The 20,652-nt window shown below is 37.5% G+C and overlaps 1 protein-coding gene across 7 annotated transcripts in view; it reads left to right on the top strand.

Moving 5' to 3' along the window:
* The window catches only part of cacna1ea (calcium channel, voltage-dependent, R type, alpha 1E subunit a), a 121,721-nt gene that overhangs the window by 89,813 nt on the left and 11,256 nt on the right, over positions 1-20,652 (top strand). For 6 of the 7 annotated variants that reach the window (XM_079638746.1, XM_079638750.1, XM_079638749.1 and 3 more), the window contains exons 17-38: positions 216-285; positions 831-948; positions 1,443-1,510; positions 1,597-1,688; positions 5,756-6,580; positions 6,989-7,248; positions 7,609-7,720; positions 7,820-7,949; positions 9,505-9,564; positions 9,680-9,786; positions 10,267-10,363; positions 11,899-12,059; positions 12,218-12,352; positions 12,868-13,069; positions 13,527-13,691; positions 14,876-14,989; positions 15,078-15,170; positions 16,014-16,124; positions 16,284-16,349; positions 16,505-16,596; positions 16,786-16,960; positions 17,143-17,270. In XM_079638746.1, coding sequence (XP_079494872.1) covers positions 216-285; positions 831-948; positions 1,443-1,510; positions 1,597-1,688; positions 5,756-6,580; positions 6,989-7,248; positions 7,609-7,720; positions 7,820-7,949; positions 9,505-9,564; positions 9,680-9,786; positions 10,267-10,363; positions 11,899-12,059; positions 12,218-12,352; positions 12,868-13,069; positions 13,527-13,691; positions 14,876-14,989; positions 15,078-15,170; positions 16,014-16,124; positions 16,284-16,349; positions 16,505-16,596; positions 16,786-16,960; positions 17,143-17,270 — 3,381 coding nt within the window. The remainder of the gene's footprint in view (positions 1-215; positions 286-830; positions 949-1,442; positions 1,511-1,596; positions 1,689-5,755; positions 6,581-6,988; positions 7,249-7,608; positions 7,721-7,819; positions 7,950-9,504; positions 9,565-9,679; positions 9,787-10,266; positions 10,364-11,898; positions 12,060-12,217; positions 12,353-12,867; positions 13,070-13,526; positions 13,692-14,875; positions 14,990-15,077; positions 15,171-16,013; positions 16,125-16,283; positions 16,350-16,504; positions 16,597-16,785; positions 16,961-17,142; positions 17,271-20,652) is intronic. The other variant, XM_079638751.1, reaches the window with a different exon arrangement.

Raw genomic sequence — 20,652 nt, 5'->3', positions numbered from 1 at the left:
CATGCCAACAAATTTCATGCTTAAAAGTAGTGCTTAAAGTGGAACCATAACCCTATGTGACAGGTGTAGCAAGACAATAGATAATAGATCAGGTTCTCCAGTTGGCGAAAAGCAAATAATCTATAATTCAGTAACCTGGTCAGACACATATTGAATAAAATGGCTCGCACACAGATGTCACATTTTCTTTCTTTCTTTTTTTTTTCTCTCCACAGGTTCATTTTTGAAGACTATACACCAACTAATTTTGACACTTTTCCAGCAGCCATCATGACAGTGTTTCAAGTAAGATTCCATCCAGTTGTAATCTGAGTATAATGCATGACTCCGGATGTTTCTAAGTGAAAAATGGCTTAGAAGGAAGACTAATTAATTAGACTAAGATTTAATTGCACAGATAAACAGGAAATTTGGATCAGAGCAAGAACAAAAACATACTTAGTTGCAAAACAGAATCTGTCATCCCTTTATTAATGATGAAAATGCATAAATATACAGCAGTCCAGCACAGAAAAAGAACACCCTGAAATTTAGATAGTAGTAGGCTTAAACAAAATGTGTTGATTTTGTTTCTGTGCCAATTTTGTAGGAAAATAAGTGTAATTCTGACGAATGGACCTAAAAGCGGTAAAATATGTTATTGGACTTCCACTTATTGGTAGCTGAAAGGTTTATCAAATTAGCCAAAATATTTCATAAACAAACATGTACAGGGAAGAATTTGTTGAATTTTAGTGTTTCTATTGTGTGAAAATATGAGGAGATCTCGGGCACGAGTTACTCGGGCACAGATTCCATGTGGGCCTGGAATAAATTTACAATGTTTCTAGATTCTCACTGGCGAGGACTGGAATGAAGTCATGTACAATGGCATCCGGTCTCAAGGTGGAGTGAAGTCGGGGATGTGGTCATCGGTCTACTTCATTGTTCTGACTTTGTTTGGAAATTGTATCCTTCATTTAGTTTTTCACTATTCTCTATACAGGTATATCCTATCTGGTATATGGCATATACAGTATTAAATGTACTCGTTGTCTGGTGCACAAATGTAAAATCTTTGAAAAAATAAAGATGTGGCTGTGATTCATTTGAACAGTTTCAGAGCTGTTTCACTTGATGTGAAACAAAAATCATTTGATGTTCTTCAGGGTTTCACTGAAGTCTACATGAAATAAAAATTTGGTTGTACACATTCCTGTTCTTACAATGCATAAGTCATCACTACAACTTCATAGTCTTCCATCAAAACGTAACTCCCTCTGCTTTTTACCCTGCATTACTAAGCTTATTTTCTTGAACTTTCCAACAAAGATTAGTCCATGTTGACTTTAAAGTCTGTGTTGGTATTATAATATGCTGGTTTGAATGTGTTTTTCTTAGTTTTGGTGGTTATTTCTGCATAACTCATTGTTTTGAGTCAAAATCCTTGATAAAATGGTCAGATACACTACTCAACGTCTTCTTGGCTATCGCTGTTGACAATTTGGCCAATGCCCAGGAGCTCACAAAGGTATATCCAGCATGGTTCTTTTAGCTTTATATGTTAAAGGATTTGTTAGACAGTTGAATAATGAATAACGCCTTGCTATTCCAAAGGATGAAGAGGAGGAGGAAGCAGCGTTTAATCAGAAACATGCCCTGCAGAAAGCCAAGGAGGTTGGGCCCATGTCCTCTTTCATGTGCTCAGAGTAAGTGAACCAAGTATATCCTTGCCTGCTGCATTTGCCCTCTCACAGAGATGCTAATATACCAACTAACTAACATACTAACACCAGTCTTTTGTCTGGGATGTTTTTTAGTGTGGTTTTAGAGATAAAATTGGCACGTCTTCCATAGTATACCTGTAGGACTTTCCAGCTTCAGTACCTGGCCAAGTTTACTTAGATGAACATGCTACTGTAGTTTGACTCTACCGGGACATTGCTGTACTTTTGCTAGAATATGTAAACAGTTGAAGTCTTTGCTTCTACAGATATCTCTTTCGCTCTGTACCCTTCAAATCAAATATTACACAGTTGTTGAGCTAAAATGTGGAAAAACCCAAGCTAGACTGAACAGCTTTGAATTGATTCAATGGTGGAATGCTTAATGAGAGTTATTTAGAAATAAGTATTAAAACTTTGAGGGCTTCGCTTTCCCGGCAAGTATGCAAGAGGCAGTTACTTGAAACCAACAAGACTGTGTTAACCATTGTTGAGGGTTGTACACAATGTTCTTTCGGTTGATTGCGTAGGGATTTTTTGGGCTCTTTATTCTCGAAGCACAATAATTTGCTTCAAAATCAACAGCAAGTTGTCATAGCAACCGGCAAGCTTCCCAGTCTTTGCAGGGATGAGTCTATTCTGTTGTCATAGAGACTATTTTGTTCCCGTCAAAAGGAGAATTACAGAGTTTTGAATGCCTTTACATTGGTCAGCCAAGATATGTATTTGTATGTAGGCATCCAGCTAGCCTTAATCTCAAGACATAAAGAGAATCAGATGTCTAAAATTGGAGATTAAAGTTTCTATAACCGGAGCTCACACACAGATGCATCTTTCTGTGATTTTGGGAACTTAACACTGCATGCATGTGATGTCAGACTCCTGGAGTTGAGCATGTGCAAGCCGGGATGACTGGCCAAATGTGTCCTCAACGTTACAATCCAATCACCTTTACATCTCTTGATTGATCATAGATACTTTAGAAGCTCACTTTTACGCAATTTCTTTTCATTGATAGCATAATACATTTAACATGACTTGAGTGAGTTTGATTGCTGATGCTGATTTGAGTGAGTATTTCACTGAATTTCCTGTAAGCATGGATTCACCTCTACAAACATGTTGTTTTATGCTGGAGGTGATATATAGGGTTCTGTCTGAGCCCAGTAGCAATACATGCCGTAACTAGAAAGGGCGAAAAGATAAGCCAAGTTTTCAGTCAAGAAATGTAAAAGCAGGATCCAAAATTAACTTTTGCTACACCTGCCTATGGCGAGTAATATGAGAAAAATTTATGGAGTTACGTATTTCTTAACAGTCATGAATATGTATAGATTTTGTCCTTTTGACAATTGAATTATTTCGCTGTTTTCCTTGCCTATTAGTGGCATATGCATCTTGTGTCACTCACAGAATCATGAACAAGATGAGTCAGTTTTCATCCTTGTCATTTTGTGACTTGGAGTTCTGGAGAAAAATAATTAATCCCAGCCTCCTAGATACAATTCTTATGGCAAGTTTCCCTTTGAGATTAAAGTTTTTAGAAGACACATGAGTTGTGTCGGATTTGTTTTTGATAGTTTGTATATTTTTGATTTAAAGACATTCACTCACGTCTCTTACATCATTCTTACAGTTTGAATTGAATTTCATAATAATACATAATTTCTTATAGTTACTGGCCATTGGCAAATTTTTCACAAATTTAGTTCTTAGTTGCATTTGGTGCATGGCACGTGCTATATTTTATGTAAACATGTGTAAACATTTGTTTTAATATATATATATACACTTATATATATTCTATTATTTTGGGCATGCTCACATTTTGCAATAAATAATAACAAATGTTTGTGATGTATTGTATAGAAAAGAGGCTTATTTTGTCATCATTGAGCAATAAGATTTTAAATGTTTGCTGGACAATTACTGAAAACAAAAACAAACAAAAAACACTCTGTATGAAGCAATGGAGGCCATGCCTTTGTCACAACAAATTGGTATGATGTGAATACCACAGGGTCTCTTCTCTACTGCATTTTGGGAGATAATGTGAGAGCTGGTTGTCAGTGAACTCAGTTGAACAGTGAACTGGTTGTTGTGGCCTGTGGCATTTGGATTTTGCATGTTTACTTTAAAACTAAACAGAGGCTGTTGTAGCATGTCAGAAAGTGCTTGACGAGAACTGAGAAATGAATGCATGTCTTCAGTGAGCATGACAATTATCGAGGTCATACCTGGGAAATGCATATGTATGACTAGTTGACTACTAAATGAATCAGGGTGCTCTCTCTTTCTGATATTGTGTGCTTATGCATATGAATCCCATTTATATATGTCTTATATCTGTGCCATGTTTCTTACTGTCTCAGCATTTCAAAATGTTCCAGAATACTGGATTTGTTGCTTCTAATATATCTACCATCATGTTTTCATGTTACGCTTTGCTGCCTTGTTACACAGCCCAAAACTTGTAATTGTTTTAAAACTTTGTGTAACTTTAATTTATTATCAACAATAGTATAAATGCAACATGTTAAATGTAAAAAAAAAAAAAAAAAAAAAAAACATTTAAATGTTTTTTTTAATGGCATTGGCATAAACAGAGCATTGCAATAATAATGAAACATATGAAATATATTTGTCAGAATTTTTGACAAAGGACCTTTTTGGGCTGTGATTCTTGGCTTGTTTTGTCCTTGTTCTCGAAAGCACTAATGTCTTGTTTTCAACCAATCGCTCATTGATTACACGGACCTCACAAGAGTACAAGTGCCAGTAAGTAATAGTCTGTTATTTCAATTTTAACATTCAGCACCGCCTAATTTATCAATTTGGGTGAAGCTTTCTGTTCTGCCATCTTTCTTAAATGTCTGATTTCACATTTTCAAGTCTGATCTTTGGTTGGAATTTGATTTATCAATTTCCTGCAATGATATTTCACTCTTTTTTCTCTTTCCATTCTGAATCAAATCTATTTCCAGTTTCGCTGTTTCCTTTTTTCACTTTTATATCGCAACTCTATCCAGTTGTTTTCCATCTCTGCTGTCTCTGCTGTCCCAGCTGGACCATGAATTCCAGTCACACAAAAACACAAAGTCACAAAAACGGAATTAAAGGACCCTTTCTACCATGAGTTGCAAAGTACTAAAATCTATTAATTATTTTGCACTCAGAAACTTCAGTTCTCATATTCAGCTACCCTGCTGACTAGACCACCTGGTCACCATCATGTTGTTGTTTTTTAATGCCGGTGCCCTACATATTTATTAACTAGCCAGTATAATGTTCATGGTGAACCAGCTTTCAATTCAATTTTTGAAGCCAGTGGTTCTCAATTGGTCTGTTGCAGGTTTGTTTGGGTAAACTCTAAATATGAACATACACATTATATTTTTAGAAAAGCAATATACATAGGCATATTAATATTTTTTTTTAAAGGTTTAGTAATTGAAAAAAAAAAAAAAAAGGTCTTATAACATTCTACAGTATTTTGATGCAAATTCAACTGTCACTCGGTAGAAGGTGTTTATTGCAATGAATTATAGGCTGCCAAGAGCAGGAGACTATCGATATTCAAGATACATTTTGAAACCAAACATTCAAACTGTATAAAGTTTTGCTTTTCAGCCGTAATATCTGTTGATTTTGCATATTGTTGGGCCTAAACAGCTCATGTAATATTAATACTTTTTCATTGGTTTATTGTTTTTTATTATTAATGTGAAAGAAATGTTTATTTCAAATTAATAATAAAAACCAATAAACCAATGAATAATAGTTTTTTTGTATGCTAGGTCTTGACGTCCAATGTAATATAGAGTCTTAAAGCGAAACCAAATGAGAACCACTGGACTAAGCTAGTCTTTTCTGAAGGGTAGAAAGGGTTTAGCGCTTTGAGTTTGAGAAAGGCGCAATAGTTATTTTGAAAATAATTATTTTGTACTGCTAATGATTGATAAGGTAATGAAAACCATTGTTGTGGCATGGTTGTTGAAATATTTCTTTTGCCACCCAGTATCATATAGTGTCCTCTTTCTTTTTTTCCTCAGGAGGAGGAGGAGGCCCTACCTGTACAGGAAGCGTGCAATTCACCGGAGCCGTGCGGCCTACTCCTTCGAGGATTCGGAGAGTCTGGCTGATGCTCGTCCACTCAATGCCTCTAACTCTTTCATGTCCAGGAGAGAGAGAAGGAGGAGGTTAACCATGTCAGTTTGGGAGCAGAGGACCAGCCAACTGCGCCGCCACAGGCAGATGTCCAGCCGTGAGATCCTGTTCAGCAGCCCGAGTGAAGAGCAGGATGGACAACCTGGCTGCCCTCAAAACCAGACCACAGGGATATCTCCATCTGACAGCAAGCACTTAGCCATCGAGACCACTACAACCACCGCCATGCCGGAGGCTACCTTAGAGCCACCCATGCCTATGGACATGCCTGTGGATGAGCAATCTCAGTCCATTTCTATCCCCGAACCCCCTTTAGCGATTCCAATACCGGAGCCACCAATGCCTGCCGACAAATCCCTTCCTGAACCCCCAGTGACGCTGAATCTACCCCTAACAGAGCCATCTGAATCAAAGACCTCACCCGAGCGTTCTTTAGACAACAACCATTGCCCCAGACTGAATGGGAACAGGCGGCAGCGGGCAGTCCGTAAGTACAGGCCTCCTGCGATGGGAGACACGCTGACCCCTGATATGGGGCCCAGATCCCGACGCCCACGCCACCGTGAATCTCACACAGATGCAAGGGGCAAAGAGACACAACAGGGAGACAATGGTGTTGACAGTAGAGAACAAAGGCCTGGGAATGAGGGAGAAAAGGAATCAAAGAATGATGGAGGGATCAGTCCAGGTGGCAGAGTGCTTGAACAGAGGTGATTTGTTTAATTATTTGTTGTTTTGTTTTTATATGCCCTTTTGATTTATATAATTATATACACTACAATTTAAAAGTTTAGGATCAGCACAATTTTTTTAAAGAAATTAATTGCTTGTTATTGTTGTACAGTGTTGTAGAACAGACGTGAAAGTCATGGTTACCACAAACCTTATTTTATTCAAATCAAAAGCTACTTTTAAAAAAACATTAGATTTTTTTGAGGAAACTAGCAGATTTGCCTTCGGGGTCTACCTACAAATTGACATAATGACTGGACAGCTCTATTCACATCACAACATATTAAAATTCATTTAACATATACCTAACTATTTTTATGGCCACAGTATTCCTGGTTGAGAGTCTGGGGAGAGAAATTGTGCTATTCACTTCTCCCCTTCCACAGGCAGAACAAACCAGACAACTCTGAATCAGAGCCAAAACCAGCCAATTCCCCCTGCAAAAACCCACCTCAGGACTCAGAACCTGCAACTCTACAGCTCACTGAGAGCAGACTCCAGCAGTCCCCACAGCGCACTATGGGTGCCGGTGAGACAGATAATAACAACCACAGATCCTTGAATCAGGATAAGTCATCCCTTAACACCAGCATCATGATAGAAGTCACCGACACTCAGCCATCCATGGAGCTGACCTCCATTACAGGTTTGTGCATCCCTGCACCTCTGATAACCCTATTGATAGGACCAGCTTAGACTAATTTCTGCTGGATTGGTGCTGGTCTAGCTAGAGGAGCAGAGCCAAGCTGTTTATTCACCAGCAAAGACATGGCCATTTGCTTGGTCTTTTTGGTGAAGCTGGTTGGCAAAGTATTTTTTGCTGATTAAGCTACTTAAAATTCCTTGAAACACCACCATCCAATAACATGACCTGCAAGATTTTTCAGTAGGGAAAGTACACAAATATAAACTGGTAGGATTTTATGTTACCTAGATATTTTTAATATAATTTTTATTTCATAAAATCTAGAATTTTTCTAATATATACGATACCTTGATTTATTAGGTAATAGTAAAGACATAGAGGCCTCAAAGCCAGAGAAAGAAGAAGAGGAAACCCCAGATGCGCCCAAAGCCCCTCCACCTGTCAGCATGTTCATCTTCAAACCCAACAACCCGTAAGGCTGGATGTTTGTCGAGCCACAGCTGTATTCTATATTTTATGAATATGTTTTTTCTTAATCTCTCACTCTCTCTATTCTTCATCTCTTCCACAGGGTCCGCAGGGCCTGCCACTACATTGTCAATCTTCGTTATTTTGAGATGTCAATCCTTCTTGTGATCACTGCCAGCAGTATCGCTTTGGCTGCCGAAGACCCCGTCAACACTAATTCGGACAGGAACAAAGTAAGAATGCCTCTCCTCCACCCTGTCTCCATTTTCCAATAATTGTGGAATGAACAAAAGGGGTGTCTAACTGCACACTGATCCAATAATTGTGGAATGAACAAAAGGGGTGACTAACTGCACACTGATCCAATAATTGTGTTTATTATAAGGAAGCTTACAAACGATTCTGAGTATCTTTACCTCCATTAATTTACCTGTTTCATTGATAATTGCATTACTAAAGGGTGGATATTGGATAATTATAAGAATATAAAATAAAACCAAATCTGATGGTACCGCTACCTTGTGTTTCTTTTATATATACTTTTATTATGATACTTTTTATGTGTATCATACATCTCAGTGTCACTTTGAAAGCTGTAATACTGTAGGTTAGTTGACATTGATGTTTTTTACATGTTCTGCATTGTGACAAGCTATACTCTTGTAAACAGCAAGTTGCTATTATGCATGCAAGTTTCATGACCTCCTTTCAATTGAGAGACTATGTGTAATATTTATACTTTTAAACATTTTTGTCACCTTAAAAGTAATTATTGACCTGGCACAACACCTAAAATATTCGCTTTCCATAATACATTCATAAAAAATTATCTAAAATACTGATGATGATTTTAAAAAGATGATGATTAAAAAGTGTTTTAACAACCCAGTATCATTACAAATACATCTATTTTTTATTTTGAACAAAGAAAAAAAGGAATTTATGTTTTATTTTTGGCAATAAAAATAGATCAGTAGACCTGTTTTTTTTGGTCCTGATGATATTGTTACCTGTGGGTCATGAAGTGTTGGAAATTATTCACTAATAGAAATGAGATTTTTGTTGCAGGTTTTAAATTTCCCTTGTGAAAGTGCACCAGCTGTATGAAGCCACCGCTAATTACATGCTAAGACCCTTTCAGTAATAGTAGATGAGATCTTGTGTGTATGTAAACAAATGACGTAAACGATGCTCTAGATGTAGAGAACAGCTGAAGACGAAGCCTTATTCCCTCTCAGAAACGCACATACTAGGATTTAAATCTATACAGAAAGAGTGCTGTCACTGCTGTAATGTAGTCAGTAGATCCATCATGAGAATACCAACATTCTGTCTTGATAAAATTTAGTCCCATGCATGCTATAGCCTCACTTTTCATGTTTGCTAAAGCTGGCATTGTTATCAATTTTATAGTTGGATAACACTTTATTTCGATAGTCCACTTTAGACATTCTACAGTACTAACTATAAGTAACTTTGCAACTACATGTCAACTGTCATTAGATTATTAGTAGACTGTCTGTTTAATATCTGCTAACACTTTATTTTGATGGTCCCCGAACAGACATTCTACTGACTATAAGGAACTTGGCAACTACAAGTCAACTTATTCTACTTACCCTAACACCTAACCATAACCTAACAGTCTACTGACAGTTTACTACACTCTAATAATTCTCTAATGAGAGTTAGTTGACATGTAGTTGCAAAGTTACTTATAGTTAGTAGAATGTCTAAAGTGGACTATTGAAATAAAGTGGAACCTTTATTTGTTTCTATGTTCAATAGGTGCTGCGATATTTTGATTATGTATTCACTGGCGTCTTCACGTTTGAAATGATAATCAAGGTGAGTTCCTGGATCATTCTTCTATGTTCCTTTATAAAGACTCAGTTTTCAAATTAAGCTATATATAATGTCTTATATAAATATGCTGTGTATGTTGTTGTTATATTTTTCTCAGATGATTGATCAGGGTTTGATCTTACATGATGGCTCCTATTTCCGTGACTTGTGGAACATTCTGGATTTCATAGTTGTGGTGGGAGCTCTGGTGGCCTTTGCTCTCACGTGAGTCAGATTAATCCAAACATGAGAAATAACAAGTGTTATTTCACATGTTTAGTGTTTTGTTGGTCAATCTGAAACGTTAATTAAGATGTTTAGCAGCATTGTTCAAATTTTTTGTTATTCATTTTCAAATGCCATTAATGCCATGTGATAACACCATGATTTATGTGAGGAAAAGCATTCAGACGTTCCAAATTCTTGACACATATTGATGTTAGTGGATGCTCTTTTTTCTCTGTTGTGAGTGTAAAGCATTTCTGTGTTCATTGAGAAGCTCTCTGGTTCAGAATGCCTGTCTGTTTCTTGTTTGTTTCTCTGTTGTTCTTCTTGTGGATTGTGGCTCACGGCATCTGACAGGAATGTGATGGGGTAAAAACACTCAGATTTTGTGCCATATAATAATGCGTGTGTGTGTGTTTGTATTTGTACATGAAAAATTGGGCTTTGTTGTTTTGTAATATATGTTTTTATGCTATACAGGAGTAACACAGGAAGAGACATTAAAACCATCAAATCATTGCGTGTGCTTAGAGTGTTGAGGCCTCTCAAGACTATTAAAAGACTTCCCAAACTCAAGGTATGTGAACATGAAATTAATACTCTAGAGTTCAAAAGTTATTGTTATTAAAACAAAGTTAGTTCGTGTTTTTTTTTAAGATAGTTTTATTCAGCAAGGATGTATTGAATTGTTCTGTTGAACTTTCTATTCATCAAAGAATCCTGAAAAAATTAAACGGTTTGCATAAATTATTAATCAGCACAACTGTTTGAACATTGGTTATAATATGTTAGGTTATGTAGGTAACCCTGGTTCCCTGAGAAGAGGAACAAGACTCTATGGGAACGCTCCTTGTGTGACGGTGTCTGAAGCACGTGTGCTACACACCTTTCTCGATTGGCTACCGCAGTAAGGTGACATCAAAGGTGCGCCAGCAGAGTATATAAAAGCACCTAGAAACAACGTCATCAACTTCAATTGTCTGACGTAAAGTCATGACGGAAGAATGGCAACGTGATGCAGTGTCTTGTTCCCCTTCTCAGGGGATCGGGGTTAACTACGTAACCAAAAGTTCTCTTTCGAAGTGGAACTCAACGCTGCTTCATGGAGTTACCGCCATTGGAATGAAATACCCAGGCCATACTTCTCAAATGCCAGCTCACTGTGCTGTAAAATCACTAGCTGTAGCCAAAGATTGTAGCTATACAGTGCATCTAGTGACCAAGAACTAACAGCCCGAGGCAATATCTGCAGCTCAATACAACCCCATATTACTTGATCTATATGACCCAGGGCTAGATCTGACTAGGTAGATCGCAGCCTCACTGCGTTTGCCACCAATAAGGCGGGGCAGACTAGAAGACTGCTACCCGGACCCTCGGCCATTAGCCATTTAGCACGATTTTAATGGAAAGTTTGGAGCCTTTCACAAGGAAGCCGCACCGGGCACGAGATAGCTCACAAGCGCATCTCTGACCCAGGGCATCCCTGTATAGCCTTGTTCAGCAAGCACCTTTACTGTACTTTGCTACGAGCCGGGAATGGTTTGTCTCATGGTCTCGCAAACTCATCATGGAGATCAGGGAGGAAAAGAAGGCTCATTGGAACGGGACGCGTATGATCCGCAAGGAACCATCCAACCTGCCTGGGTCGATTTCCTCACTCTTCACAGACCACTCTAATCAAATTGTAATGGCAAGATGACTGGGTCAGAGTATCTCTGAAACGGCAAGGCTTGTGGGTTACTGCCGGTCAGCATTGATGAGAATTTACCAACAGTGGCCATTACTGAAATATTGTATCGCTATGATCAACCCAAAATATTTTTTATATTAGCAAAGAATGGTCACAAAGTCATGTTTACATGTTCAGATTTTTGTCAGTCCATATTTCTATCGATAAAATAGGGATAAAAAAATCAATGAGTTCAGTTATAAAACTGAAAGAAAATTTAAAAAAAGATCACATGACAATTTGAAATGTTGCATTGGCAAGTAACTGAAATAAAATAGGTTTAAGTTGAAGTACTAAAATGACTAAAACTGAAATTAAAAGTTAAATAGAAATATGAAAAAACAAAAACTTGTTATTGTCTGTCTCTTACTGATTTTCAGGCCGTTTTTGACTGTGTGGTCACGTCGCTAAAGAATGTCTTCAACATCCTCATCGTCTACAAGCTCTTTATGTTCATATTTGCTGTCATTGCCGTGCAGCTTTTCAAAGGGAAATTTTACTACTGTACCGACAGTTCTAAGGACACAGAAAACGAGTGCAAGTAGGTACCCATTACAGCTGGAATGTAAATTCTAAATATAATTCTAAAATTAATTTAAGCAGCTCAGCTCAATGGTGCTATGAATAGAAGGATGACATTTTTACGAGCACAAATCTCTGCAAATGATGTGGCAAATGTTTTTTCTTAATGTTCCATAGGGGTTACTACATTGACTATGACAAAGACAAGAAAAAGGAGAAACGAGAGTGGAAAAGACATGATTTCCATTATGATAACGTCATCTGGGCCCTGTTGACTCTCTTTACAGTATCCACTGGGGAAGGGTGGCCGCAGTAAGAGCCAACTTTAGTTCATATTTTCACACTGTATCATTTGACAAACTTATTAACAGCTTAATAAGATTAACATTCTTCTTAACACCTTTCTAAAAGCTGTGTGCTGAGATTTGCATATTCGGTTAACTCCAACTTTTACATTTTAGAGGAAACTTGCACAACAGGCCCAACGTGTATTTGGACTATTTGGGTGCTTTTAGTGATTTCAGACGTTTTACTAACCTCCGCCAGAGTGAATTAGACCACACCCATGTTTTCAACCACTCTAAAACCCATTCACAGACATGTTAGCTTCACACTTTAACACATTGCAAACAAACCTGAATGCTCAACCAAAGGAAAAAAGGGCTGTAGGCAGTAGTAGCAGTTTTTGCTGGTGTTTCTTGGAGCATCTTTAAGCCCCTCAAGTTTGCACAGGTATTCTAGCAGAGTAACCTCAGTTTCATTTGGAACAGGAAGCATAGATAAATGTATATAGATTTGTCTGTAAACACACTTATTTGGCATTGTAGAGTTCTGCAACACTCTGTGGATGTGACTGAGGAGGACCGGGGTCCCAGTCAGGGGAACAGGATGGAGATGTCCATCTTCTATGTCATTTATTTTGTGGTGTTCCCATTCTTCTTCGTCAACATATTCGTGGCCCTCATCATCATTACCTTCCAAGAGCAGGGCGATAAAATGATGGAGGAGTGCAGTCTGGAGAAAAACGAGGTGACTGATTATTTTGCATTCAAGCTGAGATTCAAGTTTATTAGTGTGCATTGAAGCAATGACACACACTTGAGGCAACAATTGATTGTATTTTAAAAAACATACAAAAGAAAAATCCTCTGCACTTAAGGGAATCACTGTTGCATGTTCAACAGAGTGCTGCCGCTTGTACATGCAGCATGAGTCTTTTGTAGAAGTATTCTTGTTTTCTTCACTTCAACAGTCTCAAAAGACCTTTTGAATGAAAAATACCCCAGATTCAAGTCATTATTTTGACATCCAAATATTTGTGCCTGTACATATTTTCAACACAAATCTTGCAAATCTGCAATTGGCATTGTTGCACTGTACCCTGAAAAATAAACAAATGTGCAAGGAATGTTTTTTACCTCCTGACAATTGCTAGTTAATTGCAAATGTGTTTGAGAAACCGTCTTACTGTATATTTCTCTCTTAGAGGGCTTGTATCGACTTTGCCATCAGTGCCAAACCTTTGACTCGCTACATGCCCCAGAACAAACATACCTTACAGTATCGGCTGTGGCACTTTGTGGTGTCGCCCTTATTTGAGTACACCGTGCTGACGATGATTGCTCTTAACACCATCGTTCTCATGATGAAGGTAAGGAGAGATGTCACAGCACTGTGATCTCTTTCTTTTATCAAAATAGAATAATTTCAAATAAAAAAATAGAATAATTTATATTTATTTATTCGTTGCAAAAAAGTGCTGTGAGTATTGCAGGGGTAATACTTCTCAATAATATCTCTCTCTCTCTCTCTCTCTCTCTCATCTCTCTCATCCTCTCTTCTCTCTCTCTCTCTCTCTCTCTCTCTCTCTCTCTCTACTCTCTCTCTCTCTCTCTCTCTCTTCTCTCTCTCTCTCTCTCTCTCTCTCTCATCTCTCTCTCTTCTCTCTCTCTCTCTCTCTCTCTCTCATCTCTCTCTCTCTCTCTCTCTCTCTCTCTGTGTATTTGTCAAAATAAATTAGGTTGATTTAGCTGTTTTTCAGCCCCTGCTGGTGACCCCTGGTCTGTGATACTGCTCGAAAACCAGACAGTTATGAGTCACAGCTTATTAAATATTGATCTGAAGCACCAGCTACTATTTAACTTTTCCTCATTAGCTTTAGCCTGCCATCTCCCGTGAGTAATTTCACCTGGAGTTAGAGGTGGGCCTCCACTAGTCATCATGTCTGCAATGGTCTGCATACATGCTTACTGAGGCACAGAGTGTAACAGAGCACAGATATTTTTTGATATTGTACTGAAATTTGAAAATCTTCCTTTCTCTCTGTCTGTCTCTTTCATTCAGTTTTCAGTTACAATTTTCAAAGTGCTTTATTGACATATTAGCATCCATCAGGTTTTAAATGGATCCTGAAATGCAGGTGTTCCATACCAAAATGGCTCCAGATCTGAATGTGTGTAAACGAATGCTTACTGACATTGATGTGAATGATTTTGTATCGATGCATAAAAACAAAAGAATAGATTTTTTTTTAAATGTAATTAAATAAGCCTATCGTACATATTGTTTCATTGTAGGCTAAATAAATAATTATTGGCGAGTATTCACGCAAACATAGTCGGTTTATGTCTTAAGTGAACATCATTTACTCACCCTCAAGTTGTTTCATACCTGTATGTATTGAAACCTGTATAAGTTGTATATAGATAAACTGTATATACTGTCAGGTAACATAAGAGCAATATAAAAATAAATTTGTAAAAAAAAAAAGTAAATGGTGTAAACATAATTATTCAAGAAGACCTTTTTTTTGTCTCTTTTTTTGCTCTCTATCAGCATCATGATCCTCGTCCTGAAGGCTATGATGATGTGCTAAAATACCTCAACACTGTGTTCACTGTTATTTTCTCTGTGGAATGTGTTCTCAAGATCCTGGCGTTTGGTATCATGGTAAGCTAACACTGGAAATGTGATACAGTGCATAATATATATTCTGAAATGCATTTCCAACATACATTATTACCTTTATATCTTTCAGAATTATTTCAGAGACACATGGAATATATTTGACTTCATCACGGTTCTAGGAAGCATTGCTGAAATTGCGGTTGACAAATTGCAGAGTGAAAAAGTGAGGAATGTGTGTGTTGCGATTAGAGCTGCTCGATTCTCGATAAATTAAGCGTCACAATTTGTTTCTTCAAAATAGAGATCATGATTCGCCCACGTTTATAAATAGACAACTAGACAACATAACATGCCATTTACTAGAGGTTCTGACAAAATCTTTATGGCTGCTGTCTATTTAAAAATATTGCATTAATTAGATTTTCTTCTTCTTCTTTTTTTACGGTTTGAATGAATGATTCAATGACTAATAAAATGTTTATCAGTTACTTATCTCCACTTACTGGTGTAACAATGTAATCAGTACAATCTTTATTTGAAGCGTTACTTTCAAAATGTGATTTACTCTGATCGCTACGGTAGACATCAGTGTTTATATCCGAACTATAAACTTTTATCCCAGTAATTCTGTGATAATCTAAATTGTATAATAATCATTCTGTGTTTTATGCCTATACATGACAACTTTTCTTTCTGGATCAGCAGCAGCACTAATGCAGATCTAAATGTTTGCTGTGATCGTACTTGTCATAGGTTTAATAGACAAAGCCAAATCATTTTAATTTATGAATCAGATTGCGTGCTGTTTGAATCGAGATTGTGATTTTTTAAAAACAATTAATTGTGCAGCTCTAATTCTGATTGATTTGTAGGCAGTAGTTGTTTGCATGAGCAATAATATCTGTATTCTAATAACTTTTTAGCCTATATTGATATGCATGCGCAAGCTACTTTTGATTGCTATGTACTCAGTATTTTTTTCCACATGTAATGACCTTTATATTCTATTTTGTCTCCAGTATTTATTTGCATAAGCATCACCTCTGTGTTCTGATTGGTTTTTCAGCCTTTTAGTATGGGCTTTCTTAAGCTATTCCGGGCAGCTCGGCTGATTAAACTTCTGCGTCAGGGCTACACCATCCGTATTCTGCTGTGGACCTTTGTCCAGTCCTTCAAGGTCAGACATGTCTTTAACTCCATTGGCATGATATTGAGATCCCTTAATCTTCTTTTTATTCTTCTTCTTCTAAACACTGTTTTTGCTTTTATTTGAACCAAAACCACTTATTATATATTAAAAAAAATCTGTAAGTTTAACATGAGATTTGTCTTGCAGGCCCTTCCGTATGTCTGTTTGCTCATCGCCATGCTGTTTTTCATCTATGCCATCATTGGCATGCAGGTAAAGGTTGTCTTTGTCCCTAGACAGTCTGTCTCCATCTTTATATTCTTCTCTCTGTGTCTTCCTTCATTTCTGTGCCACATTTTCTCTTACTTTACTTTGTTAAGCCTGTAAATGTGACAGACACCTCTTATGTGTTTTTAATCTTACTAAAGGTATTCGGCAACATCAAGCTAAATGACAAAAGCCAAATCAACACACACAATAACTTTAACTCATTCTTTGGTGCACTCATGCTGTTGTTCAGGTAAGATTATGTTTATAATTTCTGCATCTGTTTTAATGTTCTTTCTTTTTGTTGTTAAAAACAGGTGCTACATTTTATTATATATTAATTATTTCACTATAAAACCTATACAATGAAGCAGACTTCCTTTTAAGGGAAGAATAAATGTGTCTTAATTTATGATATACATATATGTGTGTATGTGTTTAGGAGTGCAACAGGTGAGTCATGGCAGGAAATCATGTTATCGTGTTTAGGAGAAAAGGAGTGTGAAATAGACCACTCAATTCCTATCAACAACTCAACAAAGGGGATAAAAAAAGAATGTGGTACCGACTTTGCATACTTCTACTTTGTATCCTTCATCTTCTTCAGTTCTTTTTTGGTGAGAAGCTGTACAGTTTAATGACACAAATACACATCATTACAAACATTTACACTTAAAACCCACACACTTTTCACACCAAATCCATTTTTTATTTTTTGATAAAATACATTTATTTGGACAATTTGCAATTTTATATGTATTTCACAGTCTCCATTTTCACATCTCTATCTCTCTTTCAGATGCTAAATCTGTTTGTGGCTGTGATCATGGATAATTTTGAGTACCTGACACGTGACTCGTCCATTCTGGGTCCTCACCACTTGGATGAGTTTATACGGATCTGGGGAGAGTATGACCGTGCAGCATGGTGAGAGATGCAGCTCTCCACTCTTTTCAGTTGATCAAATGCAATACAAATGTTCCAAAAATGTGATGATAGACTGAATTTTTTCTTATTCTGCAAAAAATATTAAATGTATTATCTAAAATTTAACAGTATATAAAATTATATTATATATAAGCTTATAAAGATGTTTATTAACAGTGAACTGTATAATTTTGTTTTGATATTGTCAGTAATGCTTTTGTGTCTCTCTTCACTCAATTTTAAAAACACCGTAGGATGATTTAAAGGGGTCATATCATGGATAATCAAATTTCTTTGTTATTTTGATATAATAGTATAAGAAAACAATTTGTTTGCAGAATTCAGATCTCATTTACTGGCACAAAGCTGTGGAAATTGGTCATTCTGCGCATTTGATTTACAGCAGCAAAGAATGGCATGCTTGATTCTAAGGGCCCTATCATACACCCAGTGCAATCCAGCACCATGCGTGACGCAAGTGTGTTTTGCTAGTTTCAGCCTGACGCAGTTATCTTTTTCACGTACTGCACAAAGTTGTTTAAATAGCACCCATTTGCGCCTCCATGGGCGTGCTGGTCGGAAAACGAGGTACCGGTATGTTTAGGCGCGTTGTTGGCACGTTGCTATTTTGAGGCAACAGAAAAAGACTGCGCCATTGACCAACTGAAACCTGGTCTAAAGTCAATGGTGCAGTATTTTTTTTTGTTATTTAAAGAGCGCGCTAGTAATGGGCCTATAGGGGGGTCCACAGCGGGTCCACAAATTCCGCCATGTACCGTAAATAGCAACCCAAGCGCAACTGGCTTTTAAAGGGAATGGGAAATTACACTCTGATTGTTTTTTTTTTTTTCATATTAAGCCCAAAACACACCCATTACTCATTAGGAGAATAGGGACAACAATTTTAGACCATGCGCCGGACATTTCTCCCCAGTAGCGGCGCCAGGATTTTGATTGTAGGTGGGCCTCCAGAAAACTGGATGGGCCAGTTAAAATAAGCCAAATAGTCCCCTTCATCTCCGTTTCAGCGCTTTTCTGAGGACAGCGACCACGTAGCCTACCTACGCAACACGTTCTAATGAAAGTGCGTATGATCGTATCTATACCACGAATTGTATTTCTCGTGTCATTTATACGCCAAAAATGTTTTTGGTTTTTTTGCCTGCGCATGACACACAGTTTTCGCGTGCATATGGTACGCACTTTATGGCGTGTAATAGGCAGGCACTCCGCACCCCTAATCCTACCCAAGGGGTTTACAGTGCGTATATGCACGCAAAAACATGATTAAATGGCATGAGAAATAAAACTCTCTTGTGTCGCTGTCCTCTTGTCTTGGCAGTAAACATAACTTCATTGATCTCTTTTGAACGTTCAATAGGCTACACAAAAAGACTGAAACGGAATTATATATTTGGAGGGTCTGTTTCTCTCTCTCCATTTATTTACCAATCATCTTTCTTATAAATTCAGAATGACAGAAGAACATATCGTCGACATGAAATAACAGCAGCATTGAAACTGACACAGCTGCTAAACACAAACAGCAGGAAAAAACGATCAAAAATGATTTATCCTGTAGCTTATTTCTTCAGAATAATGAAATGAGTAACATATCTAAAACAACAGCATAACAATCCGATAGCTGATAACTAATCATTTGTGGAAGTACTGGTATATAGCCTACATGTATTTTATAATGGGTAATTTGTTTTTATTTTATTAACTATATTTCCCCGTCCTGGCTGGTGACTTTGCTTGAAACCATTCATTTTCCCCAGCGCTGCAGCATGTGCCCTGCTGGCTTCATGTTTGCCACAACCCTCAGAAAAATGTTTCCAGTCCTTGAAGCCCGTATTAATAAATCTATCCTCATAAGCTGCTTCAGGGAAATGACGACAAGACTTACAAAAAACAGCATCTCTTGAGATGCTGTATTCCAGCCACGGGAATTTTGTGTACCACCTGTCAGAAAAACTCCTATCTTTCCCTGATATGTGTGTGGCTGGGAATGTACGGAGTTTAGGCTGGCTTGCAGCCTCATCTATTGATGACAGGTCTAGCGGAGGCTGTGACAGGTATTCTTGGGGAACGCTGTTTTTGTTAGACTGCTGAACCCTGTCTCCTCCTATAACACATAAAATGCTATCATAAGTTACCTGTCTGCCTACTGACAATTATACATTTTTCCTTGCGGGGGTTCGTGGGTCGGCATGATTTTTACCACTTCATTAAGTTCTGTTTTGTATAAAGCCTTTCTTTAAAGTGAATTTCGTTTTGTATAAATTGTATCTTAATTTTAATCTATGTTTCATAAAATAATTGCCTAGATTTAATAAATGAGAAGCAAATATAGCCGACAATGTAATCAAGACGAGGTGCCGGCGCGACATTGGATTGCACATTAACTGGAGCGTGTCTCATAAAATGTTTTTTTTTTTTTACTTCACAGGCATTCTATATCCTAAATAGACTAGCTATAAAGCTTGAAATTCAAATTCGATACAAATCAATGCACAACTATTCAATACGAATAGAAACAGACTCTCTTAATCCAAATGTGCATTTCTCTAGGCCTAGGCGCATTCACTGCTATATTATTCTATTTATTAAACGTGTAGAATACTTTTCCAAACCGTTACATACAATATTATAAATATTATATTATTATAAATTCAGAAATTCATGAGATAAAAAACAAACATATTTGAATAACTTTTAAAATGAGGTGAAGTTGAACATGGAGCAGTTTTTCCCGTGTACGGGGATGGAAAACCCGGAGTGGAGTCAGAGCTGAGTGATTACAGGACGCTTAGAGTGGAGAGAGGAAAGTGTTTTCGCTCCACTCCAGGCTTTGATCACATCCCCCTCAGTAATGTAAATAGGCTACACTTCATCTTTCCTTAATTTAAGACCTATTCAAACTGAAATTAAGACATTTATTACACTATTTGAGAAACGTAAGCATATTTACGGCCTTAAAATTATGAAAAGTGAATAAAAAAAATTAGGACAGGCGGGAACCCTGCAATTAACAGAAATCCGTCGTAGCGGCGGAGAACTTTAATCCCTGATACAGACAGCCTTTGCGGGCGGCCTAACCTTACTTGCCTTGCTGGTGTGAGGGGGTGGCTACTGGAGGACTTGTTGGGGAAAGGGCGGCCGAGCAGGACGGAGTTTCCTCCTCCTGGTCCAGCTCCTCTGAGCATTTTTTGCTGAATTGAAATGAAAATAAGCTGCTTTGTTTTGTTTTGCGTTTCATATTAGCTACTGTATGTGTCTGTCTCATTGAGCTTGCTTGAAAAGCTTTCGCGCTAAAGTCATTCATTTCATTGGATCGCTTGATGGTGACGATGCAGCCTGTGGGCAGGCTTAAGAGTCC

Source organism: Phoxinus phoxinus (assembly GCF_949152265.1).
Source record: "Phoxinus phoxinus genome assembly, chromosome: 15".
Classification (NCBI taxonomy): Eukaryota; Metazoa; Chordata; class Actinopteri; order Cypriniformes; family Leuciscidae; genus Phoxinus; species Phoxinus phoxinus.
Note: the sequence above shows the minus strand (reverse complement) of the source record. Positions and strands in the feature narration are given on the sequence as shown.